We start from the raw sequence: 17,149 nt of genomic DNA on the forward strand, positions 1-17,149 counted from the left end.
GGTGAGGGACACTGCTGTTGTACCCTTGAGCAAGGTACTTTACCTAGATTGCTCCAGTAAAAAACCCAACTGTTTAAATGGGTAATTGTATGTAAAAATAATGTGATATGTGAAATAATGTATAATGCGATATCTTGTAACAATTGTAAGTCGCCCTGGATAAGGGCGTCTGCTAAGAAATAAATAATAATAACATCTTAAGATGTCGTTGCAAAGTATTATTTTGCTGAATAATATTATTTGTGTTGTTATTTCTTAAAATAAAATTAGATACATGATTACTGTGCCTTGTGTAACTTAACTAGGAACAGTACTTTTATACTGATAGAAGTACTCAAAATTATGCAATAAATAACAACAAAATAATGTTTTGTTACATTTATTTGAGTAAATATTATCTGTGGATTTTATTCCTTCAGTTCGATCAATGTGAATGGTTGCACACGGTAACAGTTTGTAATAAAAAACATATTTATATGTTGTGTTAGTTAGCCATTGATTTGACCATTTAACGGGTTCTCTTGAGAATTCTTGTTTGATTTAATGATTCGATGGGTAAGAGCACGATCCAGATTTGTCCAGCAAGTGATTTATAGAGGCCTGACTCGTAAGCAGTTTGACATTAGAATATCACTCTCACATGACAATTGTCCTGGATGAGATATCTTAGTGGGCACTGACTGTTTAAAAAAAAAAAATGCTGGCTGTGAGCACCCAAGACGGCTGCCCTAGTCCAGCCTCCTTTTTTTCTGTGATTTTCTTTATTGCTTTTATTCAAGCTTGCAATTCAAAAGCTGAAACCACTCCATATCCAGTGTCCAGTCAACTGTCTTGCTAATTAGGTGATTAAGTGCATATGCTTCAGTCATAGTCACTCAAGCGTGTCATGTTCAAGGATGAATGATCGAGTGATTAAAAAGTAAACAAAAAGATTTAGTCAATGTCCATTATTTATATACCTTTTCTTTTCAAAAATAAATGTGTTATAATAGTGATACGTTTCTTTTGATGCTCGGTATATATAATCACTCTTCAGAAGCTATGTGCGACTCTCCTAAGGGCAAAGTCTAGTTGATTTGGTCTGGACCAATCGATGACAGCTAAAGTGGACAATGTAAGAGACATTTTTTTCTAAAACTCAAATGTGAAATTACAGTTAGTAACAATTCATCCTTTTCTCTTTAAAAACTGCAATCTTTAAGAGCCCACAATCGCAATGTATAGTTTTTTCCTTTATGTTTGGTAAATATGTTTTTTATCCAGGTTACAAAACAGCTGTGTAACATGACAGCAATACCAGTACATACAGATTGATTTTCCTTTTGACAGAAAACTTTCAAAAAGTAAGTTGAGTACTACAGTACAATATATGGCTTTACAGATTTCAGATGAAACCATTTCTATTCTGTAGGCTTTAACCTCTGAACATGGAACACATATATTAATGATATATATTTACATATACGTTTGATTTGGAGCTCAGGATACCAAGAAGTCCATGAAAGTACAGCTATGACACACACAGTAAATTACATTTCATGCACATCATAAATTGGTCCATATTCGAGCCCTGGCTGTTTTCTTACATGGTCCTTTTTGAGATTCTATATCTCTAAAAGTTCACAATTCTATATCTCTAAAAGTTTTGACCTGCGTGAGAGTCTTGTTCCTGTTGTAGGAGGATTACAATAGCACACGAAAGTCTTCAGTGTTCCTGGCAGATGTGTTGGTGGTCTGCCAGTGGGCGGAGCTTAACGTGACTGCTTTCAATTGCAGCACAAGGATGGTTTGGTAACCGCTTGAGAAAAAGCAAGTTTAAGGCTGTTGCAAGGAAACCTTGTCAAAGGAAAATTACACTGCATGATATATTGTTTGGGTAAAAAAAAAAACAAAAACAATAGTGTGGCCATGGACATCTTATTCTTTAATTTAAATAGAAAATCCTGTCACATTTATTTTATTTGAAGCGCAGTGTAAGAATGGTTCTCAAAAAGAAAAAGATGTTCTGCCAACCACTGGTAGTGATAGTAAAAATGTACAAGGTAGAGCCACAATTCTACTAATGTTCCATTCTGTTCCTACAGAATAAGAGTATACAATATTTACATGTATTTTTGCAGGTTTAGGTCATGGTGCTATTTGAAGGAAAGTGGGTTGTTTTTCTGTTCATTTCAGTAATGATGCACTGTTTATTAATGTCATGAAGCTTTCATGTTGGGTCAGACAGTTTTTGATATTATGGCAGCTCAGAAAAGTATAGCTAGACTCATGATAAAAAAAAAGACGTCAATGATATTATAATGCACTATTTCAGGATTTATTGGAACTGTTCTCAGTTATAATAATGACTTGGTACCCCACCATTATATGTGTCTACCGTAGGGACCATCATATCCGTTATCTTCAGCACACACCTTGCACAATTACACAGCGCTGTTTGTTTTGGTGGTAGCAACTGACCAGTCTTTTGTCTTCATGTTAGTACATGCTAGTTAAATGCAAAAGCAGACATGATACAGTTTTAAATCGTATCTTTCTTCAGGCATAAAAAAAATTAATCTTCATTTAATTTTGATGTGATTTTATAGGATGTTATGGCTTACACCTGCCTAATTTTAAAGAAGTATTACAAAAAAAAACTGTCAGGGCCACATTCCAAAATCGCCTCACAATTTAAATGTGGTTAGTGCTGTCTTGGTGCTACATGCTGCTTTAACCTGTATTTGTTCTTTTGTCCAGGTTATTAGCTAGCTGATAGCTAGCTATTTTAATGTATGTAACCAGTAGTACATGTCATCTGTGGGGAGGGGGCAGGGAGAAACTTTGGAAAATTGATGCTTTTATTTGATGCATTGACGATTTAAGTTAAAAATATCAATACAAACAGATACCACTTTCATACCTTGCTTGAAAGTGAGCGCTGGCACAGTTACCGAGCGGTATTATTGAACATGCAGGTATAGCTTTATTGCGGTTGGTGTAGAACATTTGGTTTTGGCACTAGGTGAAGCCAGATGATGAAATCTGCATTGATACACTGAAGGGAGACATGTTCAGAGTATAAAAATGTGGTGTGCAAGTGAACTTTTTATTTTTATTTTAGGGAACGGTTAGTATTATTATTATTATTTATTTCTTAGCAGACGCCCTTATCCAGGGCGACTTACAATCGTAAGCAAATACATTTCAAGTGTTACAATACAAGTAATTCAATTCACTTTGCATCCAGTTCATGTTACGTTTAAGAGTTTCCAATCAACTTTTGCCAGGTTCAGAACAGAGACTGAAATTTGGCCCTGTAAGAACTTTATTTGGAGTAGGTAATATCTGTAAATTATAATGTGGTTTTGTATTGCTTCAAAGACTGTCTTGTGTTTTAGTTGTAAATGCATCTCTTCAAAATGTATTTACATGTACAGTCTATACATTAAGGCATTTGACCATTGTATATCATTGTTGCAACAGCACATTATACAAAATCTGTATTAAGGCCTGTCATGTTAGTTTAAAAACTATACATAGAGTATAGCGACCACTAGATACCATTCTTGTAAGGGTCACTCAATTGAGGATGATTCATTTGCAAGGCTAATTTCGAGTTTTTTTAAAAAAATAAGTTTTTTGAACATTTCCTTTTTATTTCTGAGCGGTGAATACAGCTGTCGCTGCTGAAGTGATAGTTTGCCAAGTCCAGTTTCCTTTGCTTTCTGGTGTCAAGGAAAGTCTATCACAGGGGTTCCAGAAGTTGCTAGTTTCCCAGCTGAGCCTTGAGTTCACAGTGCCCGTGCTCCACAGTGTCCTAGAAGGGGCTGCATGGTATGCCACTAAGACCTTGGGAAAATGTAAATAAAAAAGAGATATGAGCTATTGTTTTCATTCCATTCTCATCCTAGTTTGAAGTGGTTTCTTAATTTGTATCTGAGATCCTGACATTCTTTTTTGTGAACTTTAAATTATGTTAACTCTTTCAGATGGTGAGGACTGTTATACCAAAAGTTATATTTTAATGCGGCAACTAGGAGTTTTTCTCCTAAAACATGAATAGTTATTACAGCAGCTAATGGATCTCTGAGCTGTCAGAGTTTGTACTGGCATACAGTGATAGTTAGAGTCAATACTTAAACTGACAGGAAACACATTTCTGGGTGAAAACTATTAAATAAAATATATAGTTTTGTTTAATTTATTGAAAATTCAAATGTTGCTTAGAAAGCTTGAAGTAGAATGTTACATGTTTATGGACTGTCTTTTACTTTCATTCTAACTAACCTTGCATTACTTTTCAAAAGAAAATTTGGTGCCATTTTAGATTAATTGCAACAATTAGCATAACTCCTTAATGCCACCTATCACTGTCAATTCTTCATTGCAATTGTATATATGTGTGTGTGTGTGTAACATTTTTACGAATCATTAATGACACTTAAACAGTTCCTTTTCTAAGAATTTGCATTTGTGAAGTTAAATCATTTTCAACCGTACATAAACATATGTTTTTAACAAGCCAGCTAACTCATTAACTGGTGTTTGTTTTAGGCTACCGCTTACAAGCTTAATGAAGAAATATATAGAAAAGCACCACTGAAGGTAAGGAGCGGTAGGAGTTTAGATGTTATTTATTCATTAGGGTTATAGATTGCATTGCAATGGAGATGGTTTACTTTTTTCAATGCATTTCTTTCAAAGGGATGAAAATGACCATGCCTGATTTTTATTTTTGTGTTTTAGGTAGAGAAGGGTCTTAGAGGGTTAATTATTTGAAGACATTATTTTGCTTGGGAAGGCAATGCTTTATTTCCATTGGTTGGCACACAATACATTTTTCCTCTGTTAAAAAAAAAAAAGGATTTGGAGGAGTGTAAAAAAAAAAAAATTAGGAACAGGACAGAGATTGGCCACTCCCACAGGGGAGTGGGAGCAGAATTGAAGCTGGCACGGGATTATCTAAAACAGTTGGTGCATTCCTTAATGATCAAGTGTTTGAGAAGCCCAGCTCTGTCTCATGAAGCATCTGTGTTGATGTTTATATCGGTGCCCCACTGTATGGGATGGGAAAGTCATTCTTTGACCAGAGCGCAATTCCACGGATTTAATCCTTCCCCTGTTGCTTTTCTTTTAACAGTGTGCTGGTGTCAATTTGGAAATATTTGTCCATTTAAAGGGAATAAACCTGTCTGGGAGGACAGCTCTTTCAGGAAGGTCATGAGAAGATTTTGTTTTCCCTTAGGGTGACTGGCTGAAAGCTGCATGTCTGTTTTATTCATATCAACGTTTTAATTTTCAACCAAGCAGTCGAAACACTATTATTATTATTATTATTATTATTATTATTATCACAGTTTTGGTAGACAACCTTCGTATTCTCAGGTGACAGACTTAGATAAAGAAGTTTGTGTGATACAAGTTTATACCAGTATTTCTATTTAGGAATACCCAATGGTTAGCTCCAAGGTAGACACTAACTGAAAAGCACAACAGAAACTAAAGTTGCTAGGATACAAAACCAGCAAGAAGGACTAGCAGACCTGTGGAATAGTTTATGAACTGAGCAGCATTCAGGTCTGTTGACTGTCAAGTTGGGACTGCCCTGTGATGGGTTGTGAGGTGTGTGCCAGATTTAAGTTGTTTTTTTTTTCCCTTTACCTCATGGCCAGGATTCCTACCAGATCCTTTGATTAAATATTGGCAAACTCCTCACCTCGTAGAACAGTGCGACTGGGGAGATGAAATCTCACATGAAATGTCAGCTTCCAGTTCTTTTGATGGCACTTTTTAGAACACACTTGAAAACATTGACTCACTCAGCACTTATGTTGGTACACTTTGTATCCCACCCTCTTTTATTTATGTAAAACATTTGTCAGGACATTTGTCGCCCCCCCCCCCCTCATACTTAAGAGCTGTCAGATTTATTTATCAAATCGATGTAAATATTCAGCTTCTTGATTTCGTTTGAATTAGGTGCAGCTGTAGCTCAGAGTTTTTTTTCTTTTCTTTGCTAAGTGCTTACAGTAAATCTTGTTGCTTGTTTCTTTTATGCTAGTAAGTGTTTAGCTGTCATTTCAAGAAAACCACATCCTAAGGCTGTAAATATAATCTGAGAATATTCAGAATAGCACTGTGGGGCTCACTTATTCACATATATTGTGTGCATAAAAATACATTGAAAGCTGATCAGGAGAGGCTTTTTAAATTTCCTCTTAACAGCATGCCAGCAGTTTTATAGAACTGGAAGCCTGCCTTTTGAAAAAAATAATAAATAAATACAATGCCATTTTTCTTCAGACACTACTGTACATTGTCTACTAAAATTGAATAATAAAGTGTAATTGTGTAGATTTTTTATAGTTATACTTTCAACTTCATTATGCAGATGAGAATGAAACATGACTGTAGGTGGACAAGGTGCTGGTAGATGGATATGATGTTAGACAGATACAATAAATAGACATCGGATTTTAATCCAGTCAGAAAATACGTTTGACTTATGCACCTACCTATTTGTATTTATACTTGTCGGCTCACTGGAACAGTGGGGTAAGCATTGTAACGTTTTCTTTCATCTCTTGTTCTAATGTGTTTTTCTTATTGTGGTTTTGGTGAAGCAACATGAATCAACTGTGTTGGAGACAGTGGTAACGCTGGGGAGATGGCAGACAGTTTGTTCAGACTTGTGGGCCTTTAATCATTTAACTACTGTGGTACCTTGTTTTCTCTTATTGCTTGATGTATTAAGATTGAATATTTTGGGGCTAAATAGTCACTGGAATTGTGGAATAGTACTGTAAACCATCCACAGTTTCTTGGCATCCAATCATAAGTGCTTTTAAAAGAAATACAAATTCCACCACTTTTTAAAACAGGTTTTCAGTATTATGTGTAAGATGAGGCAATTAGATTGATCTATTTTAGATTTTGGTTGTTTATATATGGAATGGTGTCAATAAATGGCAACATTGTTTTCACAGCATAGACATTTTAAAAGATATCACATAATAACTTCCTTCAATGCCAGGCCTCTGCTTCGGTTCTTGCGAAGGTCATCACATATTTGTTCAGCCCTGGCCAGAATCATACTGTTGTGCAGAGAGCCCGTGAGAGTGCAGAAAAAAGCTCTGTTTGATGGGAACAGCCTGACCCCCATTTGGAGCACTTGAGGACCCGGCATGCAATGGTTAGCAACATGTTCTTTATCACCGACCTCACAACAGAACACCGGATTCCAGCCATTCCTTGACTGATTAATTATCCCATGGATAAATGTTAATTGTTTTCATCAATGCTCCCTGCTCGCACAGAAACCTATTTCACCCCTTACCTTGCATGCAGTTTTTATGCCGCTTTGTAGTCCAGCTTATCTCTGCTTAGCCACTTCTGATCGACCTCTATGAGGTTATCGGGGCAGATAGTCTGCTGCTCCTTTGAATAAGAAAAAAAAAAAAAACACAGATGCGAGAGTGGAGAAGCAGAGCAGGCACACTTTAGCTCTTTGAAATCTATTTCTTTAAAGGTGTAGTCCTTCAGCTACAACTGAAACTATCTGCTATTCTGTCTGCTAGAATAATACAAATTAAAACTCTGTGATATATATCCTGTTTTAATGGGTTGAGTTTTTGGCTCACGTTGTGATGATTGAAGGTTTTACGTCGCTTATAATTACTATAAACAGTGCAATGCTTTTCTATCGAGAGTTAGGCTGCATAAACAGGTGAGATAAACTGATTGATTCCATCAATTCTAAATGTACTGTTTACAAGTACTTGTTTAATGTAATGTGGTATAAATGGACCCCAGGCACTGTTGTTATTAATAACTTTAGTAGATTTTAAACTTTTGGTAACTAGTTTTCTTTTTAAACCTCTAGTGTGGGAAATTTCCCAAGGCTGGAGTATATAATAGTGAATATACAGTCAATCTAAATGTTAGTTGAACCATTTTAACCCAGTTACTAGTACATGTGATTTTGTTTTGCCAGCAAGGGTTATTTAGGTGCTGAGTGGAGGGGGCTTAATTTCAAATAATTAAAGTTGTCCTTTTCAATATCATTCAAACAATTGGGTTCATGATTTGTAGCAAAAGTCTTTTTAGACTTTGCAGGTATACATTTCTAAGCATAGACAATGTCGTTGAATGTATACTGCCAAGTAAAGTTAGGTAAACACTTGTAATTATAGCATTCTCATTTGACTAATGATTGCTACTTTACTTAAGCTTTGAATGATATCCTGCAGCTATTAATTTAGTACAACAAGACAAGGCTTTCATATGGTGGATTGTTTACACGTGTACTCCACAGAATAGTCTGATGCACCATGCCTCGTTCCAAAAGAAGAAATAAGCCTCATAAATCAATCACTGTGCTCGCGATTCAAATGAATTTGGGTATAATTACTGGGATATGAACAGAATGCATCCCGATTTACTTTGAGAAGCCTGTGGAATGTAGGGGGCTAAACATGCTGGTGATTCATGAGTGTATTTGTTTGCCCTGATAGCGTTTTAAACAAAATTGTTTCTTTTCCTTCTAGAATCTACTTGCATGGATAAACTTCTTTCTAAAGACTGGAAAGAAAAAATGGAAAGACTTAACACAAGTGAACTTCTTGGTGAAATCAAAGGTAGGATTTCTGGATGTGTTATGAAAGAATGTAAAATGAAGACGTCTATTATTCTCCCGCAATGTTTAGGGGTTGAATTAGTGTGACTAAAACAGCTCTCCCGCATTCTGCCATATTTTTGTCACATCTGTAGCAGTAATTATATAATTGATTGCATTTTTTTTGGGGGGGGGGGGGGGGGGGGGAGTGGGGTTAATATACAGTATAGTCACTCTCTGTCTTTTAAGAATTTCAGAGTGATGCTTTTCAAGGAAAAAGCCAAAGCCAAAGCAATGGATCTAGTTGTAGTATAAATCTCTGTGTTTACTGTAAGAAGGTGGTTTCTGCAAAGTTTGTCTGTTTCACAGGCCTGTCCAAAGCACAGGCTGTTACTGAGAGCTGTTTACTTTCAGTGGGAAGGCATTGTACCAATCCAAGATAACCTGAGAGCACCCTCTCACACCCTGGAGAGGTGCCGTTGTGTTCTTAAACTGGCAGTGTTATTCAGGGAACAGCATCCCTGGGCAGAGATCCAGCTGAGCAGTTATTGCATTTTCATATGATCTCAATTTATGAGCGGTTATGCTATTGTATGGTTAAATAACTGTTATTTTACTTCCAGGATCTGTAGGGAAGATTGCTTTCCAAATAAACGAATATCACTGCAATTGTTAAGCAATTTAATACGTAATAGTCACTCAGCTTAAAAAGTGCTAATGTTTAAAATCTTTGGCCTCTCAGGGTTTTCATGTATGATGCAGCATACCCAGCTTGACACCAGATTCTCCGCCAGTCAGTGCATATTACAAAGAAATGAGAAATACAATTCTAGAGGAATTTCCTTAAATCTTTATACATTTTCTTTAACCGTAGTATCTATCTGTTTTTATTTTTTTCACCTTGTATTTACTTGTGCTTCACTGATTTAAGAAATCTGCTTTTTTAAAATTTTATTAAACATGATTTTAATTAGTGGTAGATTTCTCTACAGAAAAATATAGCTTATCAGTCTGTGAATTCAGTGGACCTGACCTTAATAAACTCAATAAATAATATGGTAACAAACACAGGTTTCATCTACTCCAGTTTACATGGCAAAACAAATGTTGCTGTACATCAAAGCCTTCATCCTGTTTGGTGACCATATTTTAAATGAGGTTTATTTTTAAAGCAAGATCACTAAAGGCTTCTTAATTTAATAAAGTACAGTTGTACAGGGGTGGTCTTTATAACAATACAGGTACAAATGATAAAGAAAAAAAAGTACATTGGCTGCGTTTTTGATTTCCAAGGAAACCAACTCTGCATTAGAAGTTACAAATATAAATAGTTATCATATCAAACTGGCAGTCCAAGGGTTTTAATTAGCATACCATTTCATAAGACTGTAGACATTTCAAAGCTTTCCTTTCTGTTCTCCTTTACAAACACATCTTCCTCTTCTTTTGAAGTCTGCCTGATGTAAATGCTAGCAATTAAAAAACAGATCAGGGTTGGAGACACAAGGTCTTCTTAATTAAAAAACAAACAAACAAAAGCACCCAGCAGAAAACACTGTATGATTAAGAGCTAAAAGTGTTATGATAAATCATAATCCGCATTAATTGTGAGGTTAAAATCAATACAAAGGCCAAACACGTCTGTAGGATGAAATGAATGGAGGACCTTGTAAGATAAAGGGTGTTATCTACATTAAAAAGCTAAAAACAGCAACTGTACCTACTGGCAAGCAACAATATCTCAAGTCCAGGGCATTGCATTATTTTTTATTTTGTAGTACTATTATATCAGTACAAAAGATTGCCTTTGATGTTCAAAGATAATTAAATGAAACATGAAATTCTGATCCTTTTCAAAGAAAACTCCTGTCTTTTTATATTGTAGTGTCTCTTTGAATCAGTGACATATAATTAGGACTTCTGTTTTTTTTCAGTGCGTTTTCAATTTTTATGCAAATTGTTTTTTTGGGGGGGCTTTTATGCTTTTTATTTTATGTACTGTATGAAATTATTGTTTTCAGTTACTTTCCAAAATGCTTGGGCGTTTTTTCCTGTCACCAGTACTACTAACTCGACAGTACTTGCACACTTGTACCTTCTTTCCTTTGCTGTCTTCCACATTCTTCTGGGGTTTTTGTGTGTCTAAGCATTTTTTTACATTTCGCCACAATTTGCAATTCTGTTTTAAATTCTCGCTATCTAACTGTAATATAGCTTTAAATCCAGTGAACAAGCCTTCTACTGTAAATGTAATCTCATTTTAAATTTCACAAGCAGAGTCTCCAATAGAAATGTAGAATTTGCTGCCACTCAGTAGTTGGGGCGGGTTTAAAGTATTCAGAACGAATCAATAATAGATACGAGTCAGGAAGGAGGAACGTTGTTGTTTTTTTAATTCAGCTTCTTTGCATATTTTACAGTTTGGTTAACCAATCGCCGATGGCTGGTCTGTTGTTGCTGTGTGGAGGTGAACATTGGGTCATGGCTGTTGGCATTTTAGGAAACGGTAATACAGCCATTGTGTCAGCTAGAATACATTTTTAGTCATGATTTATTTTCCCTTTCACTTGAGATCCTTTCAGCTCATGGTACAAAACATTTTTTTCTCAATGAGTAATTAGTGACTGGATGTTGAATTAGCAATCATTTCTGATTTACAATGCCTGGTCATTACGTGGTATTTGACTGAATATACAGAAATATGAATTGTTGTTGGCTGTAATACAACTTAACTCAAGCATAACCCAATTACTAAACAACATCTGAAGCATATATTCAGAACCTTTTCTGAATAAAAGTAAAGAATAAAAATCCTGCTGATATTTTTATAGTCCAGAGTAACAGAAACTAGATAGATGATTGCGGTAAAGAACCAACTTGGAGGAGAGATAATTAATTATACTGTGGTAGATCGATTTCTTTGCCAGTACTGTATGTTTAACAGAAAGGGTTAACACAGAAATGTAAATCACGCTTGTTTTGAAGTGTCATATTAGCGCGCCTTGGCAGGTAGCGGTCAGATACCAATTACACAGGTAACTGTTTGTTTTCATACCTGAATTGGACTGTCAGTCACAGAGAAACGGTGAATCCGGAGATGCGACCTCGTATACAAAACCACATCGACTCAATCTGGAGCTTCTCCAAGCCACAGAAAAAAAACATGAGCAGGGAGCAGACACAAGACAAGGCTGCAGACTTGAATCGTGCTTGATTACTGGCTCTCGAATAGTGTATCGAATAATAATGTTCAAAATGTTGTTACACTGTCAGGTTTGTCATGGCACTTTCTACATTTCTACATAAACCTGTGAAAACATGTTAAAACATGTTGAAAAATCATTAATAACTATACTCATTTTATTATTGATAGTACTGTAGTTGAAATGGATGACACATTTATGAGAGAATATCATTTGCAGAATGTTTATCAGATTGCATGTAATCTGTATGTAAAAGATGTGTCAGTCAGAAAAATAATTTACACAATGTGATCTGTACATTTTAATGTAATGTAAAAGCAGCTTTTGGAAAATAGACACGCCAGTGTTGCAATGCGGTTTCCATTGAACACAGTCATTCATTGGCCTTGAAGGTCATTGAGCTCCTTTTACTTTTTCCTTGAAAGGGCTTTTTTTAAATTCAGCAGTCATATTTCAATCTTAAAAATGGTTGGCATTTCCTGAATTAAAAATGTGTCCTAAATTGAAACACGTAAACTGTATACCGGTATAGTGTAGGTGTAATAAAGATTTCCTCAGCCCCCGTACATTACAAAATCATTCCTTCTTGGAGAAGAATAATCGATTATTTAACACATTCTACATGACGGTTCTAAAGTGTGCCTTGAATGTCCTGTAGCAGTCTCATAACTGCAAGCTGCTTTATTTTCAAACCCTGGCAGGAATTCAGTCAAGACTGATTTGATGTTAGTGGTACCTGGGCTTCATTTTAAGCCAGGACAGAGTGTGGACAGTACAGTATATTGACAGAGCAGTGATTGTAAAGGAGGCTGGGCTCAGTTGAAAACATGATTATTTAATTAAAAAAAACAGTTTTTTTAATTAGTGAATTGGTAAAAGTATGATCTAAATGCTCTCTCTGTTTTTTTTAGTTGACTGTTCGTACCGCGAAAGCAATTTGAGCCTGCATTGTTTATTTATTTTGTTTTTGACATTGCTTAGAATTATTTTAATGACATTTCAAGATCAGATCTATTCTGAGCACACCGACTAGCTGATACACATACAGTGGGGCTGTCATAATCTCTGCAAAGGGTAACAGGGAAAAGGAGGAGGTCTTTTTTCAAACTGCTCCTTGCCGTTGTCACACAAGGGTGTGAATCTGCCAGTGCGAACATAGATCTCTATATGTTGCGAAACAATGTTTGTCGTCTTTCAAAGAAACTGCATTGGCTTCACATTATTGCACGTTCTGCTAAAATTTTCATTGCTGCGTGTCAGTGTGATTTTATATGAATGTTAGTCGCTATTAATATTAGGTGACATGTAAAGGTTATACTTTTAAACTTCTGACGCTGTACTATGTGTCATCTAGCAATTCAGAAAAGGTAAAAGGAATCTTGAAAAAATAAAGCATGTATAGAAATTCTTGGGCACTGGAATGGCAGTATTTGCAAAAATGCCTCCCAGCTTCTTTTTAAAGCATTTACAGAGTTGAATATGCAAACTCGCAACAGTATTAACATATGCAAATACAACTAATTGCATGTAATTGCTTCAAAATGCATTACAGTGGTTGTTTGGGAAATTGTGAGTGATCTTTCCAAGTCTTTATTAGCATTAGCTTAATGCTTTTCTTTTCTTTTGCCCTTTTTTTAAAAAACATTTTATGAAACTAACCACATAGGTTATCTTACACTTTAATTTGAGCATTTAAAGGATTCATATGATTGCATGCTGTCTTATGACGTGTTGATGAGGCCATGCTTAGGCTTGGTAGTGATTTTTATTTGGAAGCTTGTATCATGCCAGCAGCATTAGTAGGCGGCTAGATCATAAAGGGCTAGAAGACTTACATAAAATATTTTAAAAATATTTTAGGTGCCAACATGATCCTGTATGTACAATTTTACATATTAAACTATTATTATTATTATTATTATTATTATTATTATTATTATTATTATTATTATTATTATTATTATTATTATTATTATGTCCTACCTTTTTAATGAGACATTAAAAAACAACTATAATTGTATTTAGACACACCCAATGGAAAGTATCAAATTGTAGTTAAAATGAATTCATATTTCTTATAATGCCTTACATGATTTATGACACTGTACTGCCTGTTATCTATCTATATCTGCTTTATTATTATTTCTAAAAGATGATTTTATTAGTCTTATTGCTACTATGCTGCTACTACTACGACTACTAAGAAGAAGAAGAAGAAGAAGAAGAAGAAGAATGATTTCATTGTGTTTTTGTGTGGTTTGTTTACGAAGAAAAGGGGGTAAGAAGTTATTATGTGGCTATTTGTTTTAATTACCACTGTGGTTTTTGTGCAAGTGAGGGACACACGGAAAGGAAGGACATTTGCATGTGTGTTCAACAGTATTCTTTTTCCAGTTCAATCTTTGAAAATAATAAGTTAAGCTCACGGAAGCCCAAGGCTGTACATTGTTAGCTGCCCTTTGGCTTTGTCTTTTAAACTCATGCCTGTGGTTTAGTATGTAATTAGGAAGGAACACTCTTAAGAAATCATAGCAGAGGGAGGAGCTTATGAGATTAGATAGCCCTTTTAATTTTTTTTTTTACTACTAATTTGATTTAAAAGTACAATAAAATGTTTTAAGACAATAGGGTGTATTTAAACCTGTATATTAACTCTGCTGGGGTTTTGTGATTCATTGACCCCTGATTAACATCACTAGATACATTAAAGCACATTGGAAATGAGGTCCACAGAAGAGCATGTTTATACATTTTAGGGAAGCATTATAAATATGCTCTGTTCAGATCATTAAAGTTGACCCCCATGATTTTACAGTCTTATTGAGTAAAAACTTGTAACAGCAGAGTTACATTTGTTTCAAACGTGCTCTGGTTGCTTTTAAAAAGATACAGAAAGAAAATTCTAAACGTTGGTAACGTTCCATTTACAGCTTGTCAGCACATGAGCCAAGCAGCACAGCGTAGAACTGAGGGCAGACACATATCACTGTGCTGTTGCAATTAGACTATTCATAATGGTATCATGTACATTGTTTATAGAGTGCTGCTTCCTACATTTCCAACGCACCCCATAGTATTCATTTAACAAAATAAATATGTGCATCCCTTTTCAGATATAAGATGATATATGCTAATATAACAAAAGTACTGTAGCAAACATATTTCAAAAGTATCCAAACTGGTGTTCCATTGACAAAGTTAATATTCCTTTTGGAATTCCACGTTTTTTTTTTCTCATCTGTAAACAGTGAAAAACTGTATTTTAATACAGATTTATTGTCCATTGTGTTAAAAAAATAAATACAAAATAAACAGCTATTTCCCCCTAGGGATTAAAAAGTGAGACCTCACCTTCTGTTTTCATTTCCCCCATTTTCAGAAGACCAGCCCAGGCTCTTTGCACGCTAGGCATGCCAGCTATGTCACAGCCTGCGTCCGGACACAAGTGAGCACAATCGCTGCATTTATAAAACTCTTAATTTACTTAGGATGGGGTAGCAGCATATGGGAGCATCAACAATAGCCAATTTATGCAGAAACAAATAAATTCCAGTGTTATTGCGTTAAAAAAGTCATTCAGAACTTAGTCATAATGGTTCAGCTGTCCTAACCAGAGGCCTGTAAGATAATGGAGCGCTTTGTGATTTTTTCTTTTTTTCATATACTTCAATCTTTTATCTTCATTATTCACTTGGGACTCTTCAAAGTAGCAAGCTGGCTTTTTTCTGCCTAGTGCTGGACTTGAAACTCAAAGAAGCTATGTATGTTGTTTGTCACAAAGTGGCCTTTGTCTCTACAGACCTAAGGCCTGATTGTTGATTTTTTTTCCCTGGTTCTTTTCCTGTTTATTTATTTTTTGTTTTTTTTGTTTGCCTTTGTACTGCACTACTTTGTGGCATTAAAAAACAGACAAAAAAACAGAATAAAAAAAAGGCAAATGCTAAACACTGAACTGTCCTTCTGATGTGGAGACATCACAGAGCATCTGATGTGCGGAAAGGGAGGCAGAATGGTTAGACTGGGCGACCTCTGGACAGAAAAGATAAAATAGGCCCCCCTTTTAGCCTGCCATTGTGTTGTTGCTTTCTCTTAAGTTCATGAAATATAAAAAATGAAAAAGTGACATGTATAAACTGTTTTCTACATCTGGTATGCACTTCCCATTTCAAACAGAGTCACATGATCCAAGTAGATTCCTTTACCAATATAGGCAATATATCAAGTGGTAGCCATTTTTTTTCCTGAGAACATTTTATTTGTTGTTGGCAGGTATGTTGTTATGTTACTGAAAACGTTATCTCTTTTTCCTTTTAGCAATCCGTTATTCAATAATTTGAGAAAGGGCTGTGCAAGATTTTGGCTCAGTGGTGCAAAATATAGGCTTTTACCTAAATAAAATTAATTCAGTGTTTCACCAGCACAGCTTCGTTCAATGGGAAATACAATTTCTTGGTATGCTTTTATACAGTGGATGACTAATTTGCTCAGAGAAGATCCAGACTTTTGTAAATCAAACCGGTTTGCTTCACTCCAAGTTCTCTTTTAACACCCCCTCCTCCTTTTATATTGCACACACACACTGTAACACTTATGAGTCTATGCGGTAACAATATAGATGGTATATTAAAAATAAAATCTCAAACTGCAGATTTCCAGTTACAGACTTGTAGCTCAAGAGCCAGTAGCCTACTGATTATTTTGTTGGTGCCCAGCCTTAAAACATATTGAAATAATGAATGGAACTGAATAAGATTTATGACCATTTTTATTATGACACAGTTAGTGCAGTGTAGTGACAATGAGGGGTTGTTTATAGTACAGTGTAAATGTATGATAAACCAGATTTTGAAAATAACGGTGGTTTCATGGCTTTTTTCCCCCCTCAAAGGCACGACACTTTACTTTTTTGTGTGTTTATTTTCTTAAATCAACATTTCTAAACAGCTTACGGTATGTACTGTATTTCAAATGGTTGACTAGGATAAGGAGAAGGGAGAGCTTCAAATGTAAGGATGGGCAGGAGTTCCAGTGTCTGTCATCACTGCAGTCTGTTTGATCACTTCCGCTGGTGTTCACAGGCCGCGCCGTCCTAACACAGTCAGTACGTGAGTTGCCATCTTGAAGAGAGAGTTATCAGAGCACTGAAGCTTAAAAGTGTAAAAAAGTTGTCAGGGGTGTTAAAAAATAAATACAATAACAAACACACACCTTACTTAAACAGGTGTAGCAACACATGTAACAGAATAAATAAAAACAAGGTCCAAGTTTCCCTTTAAATCATCAGATTCTGTTTCTTTGTGCTGCTGTATCACATTGCTGTCTCTCCTCCTTGGACCTTGTCACACACACC

The 17,149-nt window shown here is 35.5% G+C and overlaps 1 protein-coding gene across 11 annotated transcripts in view; it reads left to right on the plus strand.

The window, feature by feature from the left end:
- Positions 1 to 17,149, plus strand: part of LOC117434574 (transcription factor SOX-6) — a 167,278-nt gene that overhangs the window by 83,671 nt on the left and 66,458 nt on the right. For all 11 annotated transcript variants that reach the window (XM_059002998.1, XM_059003004.1, XM_059002996.1 and 8 more), the window contains one exon: positions 8,529 to 8,618. In XM_059002998.1, coding sequence (XP_058858981.1) covers positions 8,529 to 8,618 — 90 coding nt within the window. The remainder of the gene's footprint in view (positions 1 to 8,528; positions 8,619 to 17,149) is intronic.

The sequence above is a fragment of the Acipenser ruthenus genome, chromosome 28 (genome assembly GCF_902713425.1).
Source record: "Acipenser ruthenus chromosome 28, fAciRut3.2 maternal haplotype, whole genome shotgun sequence".
NCBI classification, from domain to species: domain Eukaryota; kingdom Metazoa; phylum Chordata; class Actinopteri; order Acipenseriformes; family Acipenseridae; genus Acipenser; species Acipenser ruthenus.